At 35.2% G+C, this 18,698-nt stretch overlaps 1 protein-coding gene across 1 annotated transcript in view; it reads left to right on the plus strand.

Moving 5' to 3' along the window:
• Nucleotides 1–18,698, plus strand: part of ROR2 (receptor tyrosine kinase like orphan receptor 2) — an 85,362-nt gene that overhangs the window by 51,738 nt on the left and 14,926 nt on the right. Inside the window, exon 4 of the mRNA XM_036739717.1 lies at nucleotides 10,691–10,818. Within this exon, the coding sequence (XP_036595612.1) occupies nucleotides 10,691–10,818 (128 nt within the window). The remainder of the gene's footprint in view (nucleotides 1–10,690; nucleotides 10,819–18,698) is intronic.

The following is an 18,698-nucleotide window of genomic DNA, read 5'->3' on the forward strand; positions in this document are numbered from 1 at the left end:
GTGAGAAGAGGGAGTTCTTAGAGAAAAGCCAAAATTTTTTAGTGAAATGAGAAAAGCATCTTAGCTGAAAGAGTCAAGGTAGGAAGAACTGTGGGAGGTTTAAGGGGGAATAGACAGATTTGGAAAAGCTAGTGTGGTGAGTGAGATAATGAATTAATTAGGGAATTGTAAAAGCATTGCCTAGCTGTAATGAGGGCTCAGTTTCGCTTATGTGACATGAATTTGTAATGTACCCAATCAACACTGTTTTGTGATTTTCCTCCAGTATCATTCAACAACATGTGAGTAGGAGTGCAGGCAATGGATGATGAAAATAATCCAAAGCTGGAGTTTGGCAAGCAATATCAGTAATAAAAGAATATGACAGTTCTTTATGCAACATCAGTTTTTCTGCCCCTTTCAGCAGCCAAACCGCTTATATCTTTAAGTAGTTGTGCCCTAGAAAAGTATGAGATTGGAGTGCTTCACAGCTCTACCAACAGTGTGGTAATGTATCTGTTTTCCCACATTACATCCAGCAATGTGAGAATGACATTCAGACATTTTCCACCCTCCTGATTTCCCCTCCTTTGTAAAAGTTTTTCCTTCTTTGGGACTATTTTCCCCATCTTCCTCTCCTTTCCCCCTTCTCCCAGCGTAACCCTCTTTCTCACCCTTCCATTCTTCTTTTGAGATCATCCCAGCATAATAGATTCAGACCTATGCCCTCTATCTAAGAATATGCCTTCTAATTGTCCTAAAGATGTTAAAATTCATAGTGGCTACATGTAGCATTATACCATGTAGGAGTGTAAAAAATTTAACCTTGTTAAATCTCTTATGATTTTGCATTCATGTTTACTTTTATACTTTGAGTCTTGTGTTTTAATGTATGATTGTCTATTCAGCTGTGATCCTTTTATCAGTAATTGATGAAAGTTTGGTATTTTTATTAAATGTCCATTTCTCCACCCCACCCCACCCCGCCCCACAGTCTTGTTGCATACATTATTCTTGGTTGTAATCCTAACTCCTTTGACTCTGGAATATCATTCCAATCCCTTTGCTCTGTTAAAGTGGTAGCTACTAATTGTGGCTCCATGGTATTTGAATTAGTTCTGTCTGAATACTTGCTATGTTTTCTCCTTGACCTAAGAACTCTGGAATTTGGTGATAATATTGCTGGGAGTTTTCATTTTGAGATTTCTTTCAGGAGGTAATTGGTCAATTCTCTGAATTTTTAGTTTACCCTCTGTTTCTAAGATATTTTGGCAGTTTACCTTCATAATTTATTGAAATATGACTTCTAATCCTTTGGTTGATTATGGCTTTCAGATGCTTTAATGCTTAAATCATCTGTCCTCCATGTATTTTCCAAGTTAGTTGTTTTTCCTATGAGATTTTTCACATTTTTGCCTTTTTTTATTTTCTTGATTTTTTTTAAGGAGTTATTTTCTTCAGCGAGATTTTGTACCTCTTTTACCATTTGACTAATACTGAATTTTTGGAAAATATTTTCTTCAGCATTTTTATGTCTCTTTTGCCAAGCTGTTAATACTCTTTTCTTTTTTAAAAAATATCTTAATTTTATTTTTGCAATTACATGTAAACAATTTTAACGTTCTTTAAAAATAATGAGTTACAAAGTTTCTCCTTTTCCCCTCACTCGTTGAAAAGGCAAGCAATTTGATATAAGTTAACATGTACAGTCATGCAAAACAAATTCCCATATTGGTCATGTTGTGAAAGAAAACACAGAACCAAATAAGAAGAAGCAGAAAAATAAAGTTTTTATAAAGTATGCTTGGACCTGCATTGACTCCATCAGTTCTTTCTCTTAAGGTGTCCTCCTTGAGAAAGAATGACAAACAATGATCTGTAAGTAGGGAACTGGGGACCCAACTGGACAGTTCCAGTTGGTCAACACAGCTCTTTCCTTCTTTATTCCTTCCTTCCTTCCTCCCTCCCTCCCTTCCTTTCTTCCTTCCTTCCTTCTTTCCTTGCTTCCTTCCTTCCCTTGTTCCCTCACTCCTTCCTTCCCTCCCTCCTCTCTCTTTATCCTCTCACTCTGTCCACATGGGGAATCATACCCTTACCTGTGGGTACTCTGCCCAAAGGAATATAAATTTTGATCACTAAAAACTCTCAAGATATCTTGGGATTTAGGGTTTACATGCTAGATTTATTTTTTAAGGACCATGCCTTAAACCCAAATCACTCTGGCTCTCATTGATTGGACAACAGTAGGTCACAGCCCAAGCCCCACTTGGTCATTGTTTAGGCTATGATGGGTCAGATGAAGTGCAAACAGCAATTGTTTCTGTTTTGTCCAGAAACCCTTAGGGTGTCCCCCTCCCAGACTGATTTTGTTTTTTGTTTTTTTACTAGGTAAAAGAGGCCATTCTTTGCCTCATTTCTTACTTAGCCTTAAATCACTGAATCAATCAAATCACAGTCAAACTGAGACCTGGGAAAGACCTTAGCTTAAAAAAGCCAAGGTCTCCCACTGGATCCTGGACCATATCCAGTTATCCTGATCTATATCTTGCCACTGGACCTGGATGGCTCTGGAGGAGAAAGTGAGACTTGACTTTGCACAGCCCTTCCTCACTTAAATCCAATGCTCTTGCAAGTCACAACATCACATTCCTGATGTCACAGGCCTCTTCGAGAATGAAGGACAAAACAACGAACAATGAGATGAATAGCATTTTTCATATGTCCTTTAGAATTGCTGAAAATAGCTAAGTCATTCACAGTTGATCATCATAAAATATTGTTGTTGGGTACACTGTTCTTCTGGTCCTGCTCACTTCACTTTGCATTAGTTCCTAAAAGTCTTTCCAGGTTTTTCTGAAATCCTCTTGCTCATCTTTTCCTATAGTAAAATAGCATTCCTTCAAAATTATATACCACAACGTGTTCAAGACATTCTCCAGTTGATGGGCATCCCTTCAATTTCCAATTCTTTGCTACCACAAAAAGAGCTGCTATAAATATTTATGTACATATAGATCCTTTTCCTTTAAAAAAAATCTCTTTGGTACATAGATCTAGTAGTATTATTGCTGGGTCAAAGTGTATGCATAGTTTTATTGCCCTTTGAGCATAGTTCAACATTTGTCTGCAGAATGGTTGGATCAGTTCATAACTCCATCAAGAGCGCATAAGTATTTCAGTTTTCCCAGTCCCCTCCAGTATTTATCATTTTCCTTTTCTGCCATATTAGCCAATCTGATAAGTATGAAATGGTATCTCAGAGTTGTTTTAATTTGCATTTCTCTAACCAATAGTGATTTTGAGCATTTTTTCATATAACTATAGGTAGCTTTGATTTCTTCGTCTCAAAACTGCCTTTTCGTACATTTGGACCATTTATCATTTGAGGAAGAACTTGTATTTTTATAAATTTGATTCAGTTCTCTATATGTTTGAGAAATTAGGCCTTTAACAGAGAAACTTCTAAGAATTTTTTCACAGTTACACTTACTGCATGTTTCATCCTATTTTCCACAGTTTATCCTTCTCTTTCCTTTTGCCCTGTCCATCTTCAAAAGTGTTATGTTTCTGACCACACCTCCCCCATATAGTCCTCATTTCTATCATTTCTCCATCTTTCTCTTATACCCTTTCTCTCCATCTTCCCTTAGAGTTAGATTTCTATATCCAACTGAGGGTGTATGTTATTACCTCTTTGAGCCAATTCCAATGAGAGTAAAGTAAATGCATTATATATCATCCCACTGTTTTCTTTTTTGCTCTAAACAGCTCTTCCTTTCATGCCTCTTTTATGTGAGATACTTTACCCCATTCTATCTCTCTTTCCCCCATTCTTTTATTTTTTTAAATTTTTCCCCTGTTATACATAAAAACAATTTTTAACATTCGTCTTTAAAATTCTGAGTTCGAAATTCTCTCCCTTCCTCCCTCCCCACCCCCACTCATTGAGAAGGCAAGCTGTTTGATGTAAGTTATATATGTGTAGTCATGCAAAGCACATCCATAATAGTCACATTGTGAAAGAAAACAGACAAAAAAATTCAAGAAAAATAAAGTGAAAAAAAGTATACTTCAATCTGTATTCAGATGCCATCAGTTCTTTCTATCATAAGTCCTTCAAAGTTATCTTGGATTGTTGTATTGCTGAGAAAAGGCAAGTCATTCACAGCTGATCATCTTACAATGTTGCTGTTACTTTGTACACAGTACATTTCATTTTGCATCTGCCCATGTAAGTCTTTCAAGGTTTTTCTGAGAACATCCTGCTTATTATTACTTTTTAAAAAATTATTTTTAGTTTTCCACATTCACTTTTATAAGATTTTGGGTTCTAAATCTTCATTTCTTATAATGCAATAGTATTTTACCATAATCACATATCACAATTTGTTCAGCCACTCTCTCAGTTTACAATTCTGTGCCCCCAGAAAAGAGATGCTATAAATATTTTTGGATTTATAGGATCTTTTCCTTTTTGTTTTTTTTTAATCTTTTTGAATACAGACCTAGTAGTGGTATTACTAGTTCAAAAGTTTTGGTTTTATAGGCCTTTGGACATAGTTCTGAATTGCACTACAGAATGGTTGAATCAGGTCACAACTCCACCAACAGTGCATAAATGTCTCATTTCCCCCATATCTACCCCAACATTTGTCATTTTCCTTTTCTGTCCTATTAGCCAATCTAATAGGTATGAGGTAGTACTTCAGAAATGTTTCAATTTGCATTTCTCCAATCAATAGTGAGAGAATTTTTTTTCATATGGCTATAGATAGCTTTGATTACTTCATCTGAAAATTCTTTATATCTTTTGATCATTTATTAATTAGGGAATGGTTCTTTTTTTTATAAATTTGACTCAGTACTCTATATGTTTCAGAAATGAAGCTTTATCAAAGAAACTTTCTTCAACACTTTTTCACAGTTAAGATTGCTACTAACTGTGTTTCCTTCCATCCTATTTCCCCCTGTCTTTACTCTATTCTCTCTGTCTTTTCATCCTGTGCTTCCTAAAAAGTGTTTTGCTTCTTATCCCCTTCCCCTCCTACTTTTGTGAAGGGTAAGATAGATTTCTATACCCAATTGAGTATGTAGGTTATTCCCTCTTTGAGCCAATTCTGATGAGAGTAAGGTTCACTTGCTTCTCCATTTTTCCTCACCACTGTAAAAGGTTTTTCTTGCCTCTTTTATGTGAGATAGTTTGCCCCATTCTACCTTTCCTTATGCCTTTCTCCCACTACATTCCTCTCTCTCACCCCTTAATTTTATTTTTTAGATAACATCCTTTCATATTCAAATCACTCCTATACCCACTATATATACTCCCTCTAACTGCCCTAATAAAGAGAAAGGTCTTATGAGTTACAAGTATTATCCCCATGGTGGATTGTAAACAGTTTAACTGTATTGAGTTACTTATGATTTCCCTTTCCCATTTACCTTTTTATGCTTCTCTACAGTCTTGCTTTTGAAAGTCAAATTTTCTATTCAGCTCTGGTTTTTTCATCAAGAATGCTGGAAAGTCCTCTATTTCATCGACTGTCTATTTTTTTCCCTTGAAGGAATATACTCAGTTTTGCTGGGTAGGTGATTCTTGGTTTTAATCCCTGCTTCTTTGTCCTCTGGAATATCATATTCAATGCCCTCAAATCCTTTAATGTAGTAATTGCTAAATCTTGTGTTAGCCTGACTGTGGCTCCATGATACTTGAATTGTTTCTCCCTGGCCACTGGCAGTAAATTTGGCTACAGTATCCCTGGTAGTTTTCATTTTGGGATCTCTTTCAGGAGATGATCAGTGTATTCTTTCAGTTTCTACTTTACCCTCTGGTTCTAGGATATCACGGAAGTTTTTCCTGACAATTTCCTAAATATGATGTCTAGGCCCTTTTTTTTTAACCTGGCTTTCAAGTAGCCCAATAATTTCTAAATTATTTCCCCTAAATATATTTTCCTGGTCAGTTGTTCTTCCAATGAGATATTTCTATTGGAAGAGTTCATTGGATAGAATACTAGCCCTGAAGTCAGGAAAACCTGAATTCAAATCCAGCCTCAGACATTTATTAGTTATGTGACCCCAGGAAAGTAATTGAGCCTTGGTCTGCCTCAGTTTCATCAACTTTAAAATGGAGATTATAACAGTACCTATTGCCCAAGTTTATTGTGAGGATCAAATGAAGTAATATTTGTAAAACGCTTAGCATAGTACATAATAGATACTCAAAAATATTTGTTTCCTTCCTTTGCCCAGTTCCCTTAGCAACATTTTCTTGAGGCAATCAGGGTTAAGTGACTTGCCCAGGGTCACACAATTAGTTAAATGTCTGAGGCTAGATTTGAATTGAGGTCCTCCTGATTTCAGGGCTAGTACTCTGTCCACTGCATCACCTAGCTTTTCTCCCCCACCCCCACCCCCAGTGGCCTTTCCACTCCCTTCATGCATATAAGGAAATGTGATGTCATGGTCTTAAGTGTAGTGGTTCAATTATCCTTGAAGGACAGGAAGCATTTTGTTATAATCACTTTGGCTGATCTTCTCTATTTTTCTTCTGTTTGCTGTCCTCTTTTCACTTTCACTCTTGAAATCCCTTAGGATGACTTTGCTTATACATCTTGCCAAGTTTTCATTAGAGTGGTTTTACCCTCTATTACTTCTCTTGATAACTTTATGAGATGATACTTCTTATCACCTATCATCCTTCATAAGATTTTACAGATGAGTTTAGTTGCCTTGGGCAGCTTTCTTTCCATTTGGCAAGTAAGTCAAATTGCTGACTAAGATACTTTCTGAGCCCTTTTGGATTCTATGTAGCAATTAATTTACCTTGGTTTACCTTGTGGATGAAATTATTATAATTAGTGTTGCTATCATTTCTGTTGTCCTTTTCCCATTTGTGATTTTCTGTACCTTCCTTAAATAATTTGGGGTTAAATTCTATAGTTTTATTCTCTTGAACTATAGTTTTCAATATATTTCTTCCCATTCTCACCTTTTCCCACTTTTGTACTGAAGTCATCAATCATTTCATGTGATAGTATGGGTTTTTCTGTCCTGCATCTGGCACAATGGACCATTTGGAGCCAAAAGTTGTACACAAATTGTCCTTTTACTAAAATCATTCTAATATCCACAAGCAAAAGCAATTTTCAATATGATTTTTAAGAATTCCAGAGGATACCATAAATAACCACTGTTAAGAAGGTTAGGGACAACTAGTGAATAGAGCACCAGCCCTGGAGTCAGGAGGACTTCAGTTCAAATCTGGCCTCGGACACTTGACACTTGGTAGCTGTGCAACCTTGGGCAAGTCACTTAACTCCAATTGCCTTGCCTTCCACCCTCCAAAAAAGAAAACAAAGTTAAAAGGAGTTTCCCTGGGGTCTCATGAGTTCTATACCAAAGACTCAAAAATCACTTTTATATGCCTATTTATCCAAAGGTCTACATCTGAGTCCCAGATCAATCAGTCGGACCTAAGGGTAATCTTAAATCCAACTGTCTCAGGGCTGTACTTCCTTGTTCTTCACTCCCCCTGGTGTGTGAGAATGTGGGATTAACTAGGCCATTAGATATGGCAACCAGGAAATATAACATTAAATATAAAAGAAGAATTATAGGATTATAATTTGTCCCAAGACTATTCCTAGCAAAATGTAATTGAATAAGCTGTGAAAAATGATGTATTGATAATGTGGATAATGATTATAATGATGTAATAAAACATTAAAAATACCACAATGTGTGGGATGTGGCCTTTTATACTGAAACTGACAATAGCCCCAAAGATAATTTTTTCACCAATTTATTTAAATATGTGTTAGGATTGCTACCTTCCATTTTGATCAGGGTAGGGTTGTTAGCCTCAAAAAGAACTTACCAACCAAAGCAGCCAGGATAGTACAGACCATGCTACATAACAGTAAGGTGAAAGAAATGGATGTTTGGCCTGGAGAAGAGAAGACTTAACAAGGTCATAAGTATTTGAAAGTTTGTCATGTAGAAGAAAAATTAAATTTATTCTAGTTGGCCCTAGAGCAAGTGGTGGAAATTACAAAGAGGCAAATTTAAATTTGAGGTAAGGAAAAATTTTCCAGTTGTTAGAAATCTCCAAATTGGAATGTACAAGTGGTAAAGGGTTGTGCCCTCTTATAGGTCTTCAGTGAGAGGTTAGGTGACTACTTGTTGAGTGTTTTGTAGAAGAGAACCTCATTCCAGTATGGATTATCGAGAGACTTTTAGATTAGAAGCTTTTTCTGGTGCTGAGATTTCTATTGTGTGATTTATCACCCTGCAGTTGCATGAATTTACTATTCGCAGTGCAAAAGTAGTACTTTGTAAAAATAGAATAAGAAAATTATTTCTTTCAAGTTTCAAGGAGTATATCCTATTTACATGATTGGGGGAATTGGTAAACAAGACCAGCCTGTCCATATTCTTGGTTTATAGACTTTCAGACCTGTAGCCCATCCAACCAGGGTCTTAAGTTGCTTTTTCTGTGTGTCAGTTTACAGCAATTTTAGCTTCCCTTCTAGCTATAAAAAGTCTCTGATTCTTCAAGTATGCAAAATTAGTAAACCATATAGAGCAGGACATGGAGTTTTCATTACTTTCTTGGGCTTTCCAAGAGACCTTCCCGAAAAGGAAGCTGTTACCTTATTCTACCTTCCCTTTGAAACTTTGGAAGTGTGTTTTGCTACTGAACAGAGAAATGACAAGGCATTAAAGTTTGATCCCTTTGATAGGGGAGGAATGTCTGTCTTTTCACTTTTGCAGCTGAATTGAAAATGAAAATTTTTGGGGTATCACATAAAAGTGTTAAATTGATGGTGGTAGGAATTATTGACATCACCTGGATAGTTCTCAGCTGAATGCTTTTTGTAATGTTATGAAAGCATAGTAAATAATACTTTCTAGGGGCCTAGATATATTTCATACCCCAGTTCAAATTTATCTGTTCTTATAAAGGTGTCTCTGACAAATGTCAACAGCAGTTTATGCACAACCAAGATATATACAGGAGAAACTGGGAGTAATCAACAGAGGGAAGGCACTAGAATTAAGGGAGATCAGGAAATGCTTCCTGTAGAAGGTAGCATTTTAGCTGGGACTTGAAGGAAGCCAGGGAAGCCAAGAGAGAGAAATGAAGGTGGAGAATGTTCCAATGCATGGAGAAAGCCTGTGAAAATACCTAGAGATGGGAAATGGTCTGTCTTGTGCAAAAAACAATGAAGAGGCCACTGTCAAAAGAATACAGAGTATTATAGAGGTTCAAGATGTAAGAAAAGTGGAAAAGTAGGAAGGAGTTTAATTCAATTAGCAGTTTACTACTAACAGACTACAAAGGGGAGAAAAAAATTTCTTCCTATATGTAATTACATATTTAAACTGTATTTAAGAAGTTTTTGATACAAGTAGTGACTATTGGACTTGAGTGCTAGGTCACTCAAATATCGTTGACCCCAAACATTGTTATTTAGACTATTCTATAGTTTCTTTACTTTGAAAAGAGACCCACTGTAGAAAAGGGCAGAGAATAGGAACAGATAGGGTAGAGCATACTGGAGAGATAGGAAATGGAAAATGGAAATCAAATCAATTACTTTGTTTCTAATAACATCAGTGCTTGAACTTTGCTTTTGTGAAAGGGGTAAAATAAGTGTTTCATATTCATTCATTCGACTTTATGGAATATTAATTTCCTATTGACATCATCCGAATTAACAATATTTTCCACTTAAAAGTTTTCTCCAGGGTTTGTGGGAAGGATTCAATATCCACTGGAAAACAAAATAATTATAAGCATGAAACAATAATAGAAAGCTCTGTGAGGGGCCAACTTCCTAGGAACTTTTGGTTCCACCTCTCCTTTGTTCCCCATCAGAAAGCAGCCCTAATACATCTGTTTGAGTTAACTCTTGACTTGCCCTTTGTGGAATCTCTGAGTGCCACTTAAAACAATAAGAACAAACCCTTTGAAGTGGTTCATGGTCTAAAGGATTTAACTAAAGAACTGATTTAACTGAGTTCAGCATAATGGAATTAGACAGTCTCCAAATGGACTCTCAGGGGTAGGACTTCACCAGTGGTTGTTTTTCTCTTTTGTTTACATTTATATAAATCACCATTACTCTCCATCTTAAATTAAACTTGAGCAAGTGTCATTTACTATAGGAATTAAGATGCTTGAGAGGATTCTGAGAGCAGAGCTAGCTAATTGCTTGCTCTCCTTTTAACTCCTCCAGTCCTTATTTCATGGTAAATACCAAATGATTGGTTTTAAGGAGATTACAATTGAATGTACTTTTGTTAGGAAAAACATACTTTATCCTTTTTTTGTGTCACCCACAGTGCTGACAGACTGCTTTGCACTTAGTAGATGCTCAATAAATGTTTGTTGATTGGTTTTCTCCTTGTCCCGGTTACACAGAGATGGTAATATGTAAGTTAATGTAATTGGCTTTAGATTAATAATAACTGCAAAAGAGATGATCTCTAATCATTAACATGATTTTGGAATTATGTTCATTTTCTCATAAGAACCTTGTTATATTCATGTGAAAGGGGAGGAGAAGCAGCAGGTTGGAAATTAATGTTTTTTCCTATCTAAACTTTCCACATTTTCCGTTTCCCCTCTGTACCTCCTTTAAAGAAGTTTAATTATTTACATATCTGAATATGAATTATCTAAAATTTCCATTTGTGTTTTTCACAGGGATGATTATCATGAAGATGGGTTTTGTCAGCCCTACAGGGGGATTGCATGTGCACGATTCATTGGAAACAGGACTATTTTTGTAGACTCCCTCCAGATGCAAGGGGAAATTGAAAACCGAATTACAGGTAAGAATTATGTATATTTGCACTAGAACAATAATAATTTGTTCAACTCAACCATGTGAGTGCAAACATTGCTAGTTTTATTACCCTTTATGCTTATCAATTTGCAGCCTTGCTATCCTTATACTAATGATGTGGCAAAGAAATCTCACTTTTTCTTTTACAACTAAAAATTGAGATCTCTGTTGTTTGTGCATATGTTTGGGGGATGAGAGGGGAATGATATGTAAACATAATTGGTGAAATTTGTTTCTTTGACCCTAAATCCTAAAAGTCAGCCGCTTGCAAATTACTTACTTACCTAATTTAGCCAGATAGCCTGATTTCTGGTCAGTACTTTTTTCCATTGTTGCTCTTCTTATAGTGGGTCATTTACAAAGCATTGTTAGAGAAATGGATGCTTTACCTTTTCTCCTCCAGGTGCAGAATCATATTTGCTTCATCAGTAACACGGTTAACATTTAGCTATATTAAATTTTCCTTTCTTCTGCATCTATTCACTATTGCATGCCCTCTTAGCTATTCTTGATATTGCAAGTTTCTTCATTAGACCAAGAAGTTCTATATTCTATATCTATATTTAAGTCTGGTAGGCATCTCAAGCTAAATTTGTCCAAAACAGAATTCATTATATTTTATTATATACCCCTTTTTTGAACTTTTGTTTTCTGAATTTCCCTATTACTATTAAAGACATCATGCCCAGCTCCTCAATCTCACTCACCTCATTTAATTTTTTCATTTCTGTCTTAACATCATTTCATATCAACACACACACACACACACACACACACCTCCTTCTATTCACTCACTGACATCCCTAGTTCAGACAGTCATTCTCTCTAGAGCTATTGCAAAAGCTTTCTGATTGTTCTTCTTGCCTCAAGTCTATCCCTCCTCCAAACCATTCCCCACAGAGCTGCCACAATGATTTTCCTAAAGCATTGATTTGACTATGCCAGCTCTCTCTTCGCCTTCCCTTTCCTCCCTTCAGTGTTTCTCCATTACGTCCAGGACAAAATATAAGCCTTTTGGCATTTAAAGCTCTTTATATCCTGGTTCCTTCCTACTTTTTAATTCTTATATTTACTCTGCTCCAAGCATTCTATAGTCCAACCGTACTAACCTACTTGTAGCTTCTCATGTGTGACAATATCTCTTATTCCCCATGCATTTGCATTGGCTATCCCTCATGTCTAGAATTTGTTTCTTCCTTACCTCTGCCCCTTAGAATCCTTGGAATCTTTCAACACTTAGATAAAATGCCACATTTCTAGTCTCTAGAATTCTAGCTGCTAGAGCCTGCCCTCTAAGGTTACCCTCCATCAGCTCTGTAAGTATCTTGTATGTACCTATTTATGTATATGGCATCTCCTCAACTAGAAGCTCCATTAAGACAAGGACTGTGGTCTTTCTTTGTATTCTCAATGCTTAGATAAGCATTAAAGTTTAAAATTAACCTTTCAGATTTAAGAGTGGGAAAGAGTTAATGACACACATATGTGTGTGTATGATCACAGAATACAAAATGGACACTTTTAATTACATTAAATTTAAAAGTTCTGTATGAAACCAATCCAGTTAAAATTAGAGGGGAAATAATTAATTAGTAAAAACATCTTTACAACAGCTTTTTCTAATAAAGGTGTCATGTCCAAATTTTAAAAGGAACTAACTGACTCAAATTTATAAGAATAAGAGGCATTCTCCAGTTCATAAATGGCCAAAGGATATAAAGTTAGTTTTCTAAGGAAGAAATCCAAGCTATTAGTAGCTATATAAAAAACCCTCAAATTCATGAATAGAGAAATATATATTAAACAACCCCAAGATTCCATCTCACACCTATCAGATTACCATAGTTAATTTACAAAAAAAGAAAAATGTCAAATCTTGAAGGGAGTCAGGGAAACAGGCAGATATTATTGGTAGAGCTATGAATTGGTCCAGCCATATGCCCCAAAAGTCATTAAATTGTACATACCCTTGAACCCATTGATACCACTACAAGGATTATACCCTGAAGAAATTTTTAAAAGAAAAGTACCCCTATATTCATAAATATTTATAGCAGCTTTTTTGATAGTACCAAAGAACAGGAAACAAATAGGGTGCCCATCAATTGGATTAAGGTTGAATAAGTTATAGTTCATGAATGTAATAGAATATTATATTAGGCAGTAAAAAAATTGATGAAATGAACATTTGCACAAAGGCCTGAGATTTATATGAACTGAAGTGAAGAGAACCAAGAGAACAATTTAAGAAATAATACCAATTTTGTAAAGAAAAACAATTTTGAAAGATTTAAGAGCTCTGATAATTTATTGATGCACCAACATTTCTGAGGACTAATGTTGAAGAATGTGACCCAACTCACCACAAATGGATTTAAGATGCAGAATAAGATATACATTTTTGGGTATGTTCAGTGTAGGAATATCTTTTGCTTGACTTTGTCAGGGCTTTGTCCTTGTTTTGTTTTCTATTTTCTATTTTCTTTTTTTTTTTAGTGGAAGGTGGAGGAAAGAGAAAATAAATACTCAATAGAAAAAATAAAATAAAAAGGAGAAAAATATGTAATTAATGCCACACATTAATTCAAAACTGTCCTGTTTGTACTTCCTTCTACACTCTGAACTCATTGTTCAAAAATAAGGTCAGCTGCATATCCCCCTCTCTTCTATGAGGGAGTACGGTAGTATCACCGATTCAAGCCCCCATTCTAGTGTGTTCTATTCACTGTTAGTTACCACTGCTTAGATCTTCAGTTCCATGTAACCAATTAAAGCAATTAGCTTTTAAAAAGGTTATTTACCAAGAAGATATTGTAAAAACAGAAGTACAACTATTTCTCTATCTGGGAAAACATTTTCCCTATACCTCCATTTTCCTGGAGAGAGTGGGTTCAAAATTTAAGACAGTTTCTTTTTTAGCATTCATTCATCCAACCAGGTTAACTGCCAAATTGTGTAACAGCTACTGAATATAAGATCTCATTTCAGCTGTATCCCTGAAGTCATTCCAAGGGGCTCTGCTGTTGAGCTGAATTCAAGGTCATTCTACAAAACTTGATTGGTGAGCTGGCTGGTTGCAAAACCTGGCACATACCCTGGCTCCTAGACTTTTAGTGGTGAGCAGTTGTAACCTGTTGAAACTCACAAGACTGTAGCTGAATCTTATACTTTTTCACCTGAAGTCATGACAAAACAAATGCAGTGAGACAAAGAACAGTGGCCTATATTCAAATACCACATATTGTTCTTAGATTGAGAGGGCCCACACATTATCTCTATCTTACCAGAATTTAGCCAGTCAGGAAAAAGCCAAACCAAGACCCAGGCACTCTTGCCTGAGAACTTTTTGAATGCACCTCATTTCTGGCTATGTAGCCAGCCAACAGTATAGCTATTCAAGTCATCAGCTAATTAGAACTAATTGACAGAATGCCCTTATGTGTTCCCAGTCCAGGATAGCTTTCCAGAGTGAGGTTCCCTGTTGTCATACACATGACAATTGTCTACCATTATTCTTCTCTTCTGTGCATTTAAAAAATGTTTATTGTTCCTCCTTATCTTCTGAAATCAGTATTGCTAACCCACCCCTGTCACTGCTCTCCCCTTTAATTAAAAAAGCTGAAAAGGGAAAAAAACCCTTCTAACAAATAAAAAAGGTCAAACAAAACAAATCCACAAAGTGTCCATGTCCAGAAACATATGTCTCTGCATTTTGAATACAACCTGACTCTGACCAAGAGGTAACATGCTTCTTCTTATGTTATGGTCAGTAAAATGATCAGACTGCTTAAATCCTACAAAGTTGTTTTTCTTTACAATGTTCTTGCCCCCTTGTATGGCTTGTTCTCCTGGTTATGCTTATTTCACTCTGAATCAGTACTTACTGTTCAGGATTCTATGTAATCATCTCTTTTGTCATTCCTTATAGGTCACTAATTTGCCATTACATTCATATATCATAATCTGTTCAGGTATGCTTCCAATTAATGGACACTCCCCCCATATTGTAGCTCTTTTCTTTGTTTTCGTTTTGGGATCAGAAAGTATGTTTTGCTTGCAACTATTCCCTCTATTGTCATCCCTCTTAACTTCCCCCAACCCTATTTGTATACACACAGAAGTTTCATATTGAGGTTCATCTGAAGCCCATGCCTTCCTTTATACTTATATACTCATCTTCTCATGCATCTTGTTTATAAGTGGCAAATTCCTGCTCCATTTCTCTTTTTATACACTAGTGTATTACTTTTGCTCTCCTTTCTCTTTCCCTTTTACAAGCCCTCTGAAGAGAACCCTGTAGGACAATACTCAGCTTTATGAGGTAAGTTATTCTTGGTTGTAAGTCTATATCTTTTGGTTTTCCTTTTATATCAAATTAGATAATATTGGTACAATGCTTAGTATAGTGCCTTACTCATAGTAGTTTCTATATAAATGCCTGCTCCCTTCCCTTCACCAATTTGGAATCAAGATCTTCTCTGTTTCATGGTAGAAGCTGGTAGGTCTTAAATGACCTTCACTATAATTCCTTGGTTATTGAACTGCTTCTTTCTGGATGCTTGAAGTATATTCTTTAATGAAGGAGCTCTAAATTTCGTCTACAATGTTCCTGGTACTTTTCCTTTTGGAGTTTCTTTCTTTTAAAAAAAGACACACATTTTTAGCATTGATTTTTTCTTTTTAGTTTTGAGTTCCAAATTTTCTCCCTCCTTCCAGGCCCTTCTCAAACAATTGAGAAGGCAAGAAATTGGATATCAGTTACGAATGTGAAATCAGGCAAAACATACTGCTATATTAGCTATGTTGCAAAAAAAATCAAGAAGAATAAAGTAAAAAAAATATGCTTCAGTATACATTCAAGGTTTATCAGTTCTCTCTCTGTAGATGGATAGTATTTTTCATTATGAGTCCTTTGGAATTGTCTTGGATCATTGCATTGGTTAGAGTAGGTAAGTCTTTCACAATTGATCATCATTGCTGTTACTGTATACAATGTTCTCCTGTCTGCTCTTTGCATCAGATTTTCTTCAAACCATCCCCTTCATCATTTCTTAGAGCACGATAGGATTCTGTCCCAATCAAATACCACAACTTGTTCAGCCATTCTCAGATTGATGGGCACTCCATCAATTTCCAATTCTTATCTACCCCCACAGTGTCGCCTTAAATATTTTTTGTACATATCTGTCATTTCCCTTTGATCTCTTTGAGAGACAGACCTAGTAGTAATATTGCTGGGTTGAAGAGTATACACCAAGATTTATAGACCTTTAAATAGAGTTCCAAATTGTTCTTCAGAATGGTTAGACCAGTTCACAACTCTGCCAACAGTGCATTCATGTACTGATTTTTCCACCACCCTCCCTCCAGCATTTATCATTTTCCTTTTCTGTCATGTTAGCCAATCTGATGGATATGAGGTGGTACCTCAGAGTTTATTTAATATGCATTTCTCTAATCATTAGGGATTTAGCTCAGTTCACTATATATTTGAGATATGAGATCTTCATAAGAGAAACTTGTTATTAAAAAAAAAACCTTTTTCCTGTTTTCTGCTTTCTTTCTAATCTTGGCAGCATTGGTTTTGTTTATGCAAAGCCTCTTTAATTTCATGTAATCAAAATTATCCATTATGCTTCCCTTGATCCTTTCTATCTGTTCTTTTGTCATAATCTCTTCCCTTGTCCACATATCTAACAGGTAAAATTTTCCATGTTCCCCTAATTTGCTTACGATATGACCTCTTAAGTCTAAATTATGTATACATTTTTACCTTATCTTGGTATATGATGTGAGATGTTGGTCTATCCCTAGTTTCTCCCAGACTGCTTTACAGTTTTCTGAGCACTTTTTGTCAAATAGTGAATTCTTGTCCCGAAAGTTTGAATCTTTGGACTTATCAAGCACTAGATTACATACTTACTACTATGCAATGTGCATTGTAGTTACTACTGTGTGTTCCAGTGATCTACCACTCAATTTCTTAAGCAGAACCAGATTGTTTTGATGATTACTCCTTTGTAATATAGTTTAAAATCAGGCTGTCTTCTTTCAGATTTTGTTTTCATTTACTCCCTTGATATTTTTGACTTTTTGTTCTTCCAGGTTAATTTTGTCATTTTTTTCTAGAGATATAAAAGAATGTTTTGGTAATTTTGTTTTTGTAATTGGTTTGGCACCAAATATGCAAGTTAATTTAAGTAGAATTGTCATTTTATTATATTGTCTTGGCCTACCCATGAGCAATTAATGTTTCTCCAGTTGCTTAGATCTGAATTTGTGTGAGAAGTGTTTTGTAATTGTGTTCATATAGTACCTAGGTGTCTATTGGCAAGTAGACTATTGTATAGTATTTGCAGTAATTTTAAATGGAATTTATCTTTCTATCTCTTCTGGATGGATTTTTTTTGGTAATATATAGAAATGCTGGTGATTTATGTGGGTTTATTTTCTATCCTGCAAGTTTTCGAATTTGTTAATTTTTTTACTAGTTTTTTAATTTGATTCTCTTGGGTTTTCTAAGTATACCATAATATCTTCTGCCAACAGTGGTAGTTTTGTTTCTTTGTTGCCTTTTCCCATCCCATCAATTCTTTTTTCTTGTCTTAGTGCTGGAGCTAGCATTTCTAGTACAATATTGAATAAGAGTGGTGATAATGGACATCCTTCCTTCACTCCTGGTCTTATTGTTTATCCTCATTACAGATAATGATTATTTTTAGTTTTAGACAGATACTATTTATCATTTTTAAAAAGGCTGCATTTATTCCTTTGCTTTTCAATGTTTCTAATAGGAATGGGTGTTGTATTTTGTCAAAAGCTTTTTTTCTGCCTCAATTGATAAAATCATGTTTTTTTATTGTTTTTGTTATTGAAATGATCAATTTACTTATGTTTTTCTTAATATTGAACCAGCCCTGCATTCCTAGTATAAATACCACCTTATCATAGTATATTATCTTTGTGACATATTGCTTTGGTCTCCTTGATAATATTTTATTTAAAATTTTTGTATCAGTATTCATTAGGGAGGACCTATATGTACAAAAACATAGCAGCTCTAAGAATTTGTCATTGAGGGGATGCTCATCAATTGGGGAATAGCAGAACAAGTTGTGGTATACAGTTGTGATGGAATAATATTATGCTATAAGAAATAATGAGCAAGATGATTTCAGAAAAACCTGAAAAGACTTACATGAACTGATGAAAAATTAAGTGAACAGAACCAGTAGAACACTGAACTTCATAACAGCAATATTGGACAATGATCAACTGTGAATGTCTTAGTTATTCTCAGCAATACAAAGATCTGAGACAATTCCGAGGAATTTATGTTGAAAAATGCTATTCACCTCCACAGAAAGAACTGATGGAGTCTGACTGCAGATCGAAACCTTTTTTAATTTATTTTTCTTAGGGTTGGTTTTTGTTATTGTCCTGTTTTATTCCACAACATAACTAATATGAAAATAAGTTTTACATGACTACACAAGTATAACCTATACCAAATTACTTACCTTTCCTAGGAGAGGACAGGAAGAAAGGGAGGGACAAAGAGAATTTGGAACCCAAAATTTTTTAAAAATGTAAAAAAAAGTTTTTACACGTAATCAGAAAAAATATTGGAAAATAAAAATGGTATCCATTTGGTAAATTGGTCTAGAGATTTCTTTGTGTGTTTTTGCTCTCCCTGGTTTATATATCAAAACAATATTTGGACATATAAGGAATTGGTTAGGACTCCTCTACTTGTTTTTTAACATACTTTATATACTGTTAGAATTCATTGTTCTTTGAATGTTTGACAATATTCATCCATTTCACTTAGATTGGTAGTTTTATTGACATAAAATTTGGTGAAAC

The sequence above is a fragment of the Trichosurus vulpecula genome, chromosome 9 (assembly GCF_011100635.1).
Source record: "Trichosurus vulpecula isolate mTriVul1 chromosome 9, mTriVul1.pri, whole genome shotgun sequence".
NCBI lineage: Eukaryota > Metazoa > Chordata > Mammalia > Diprotodontia > Phalangeridae > Trichosurus > Trichosurus vulpecula.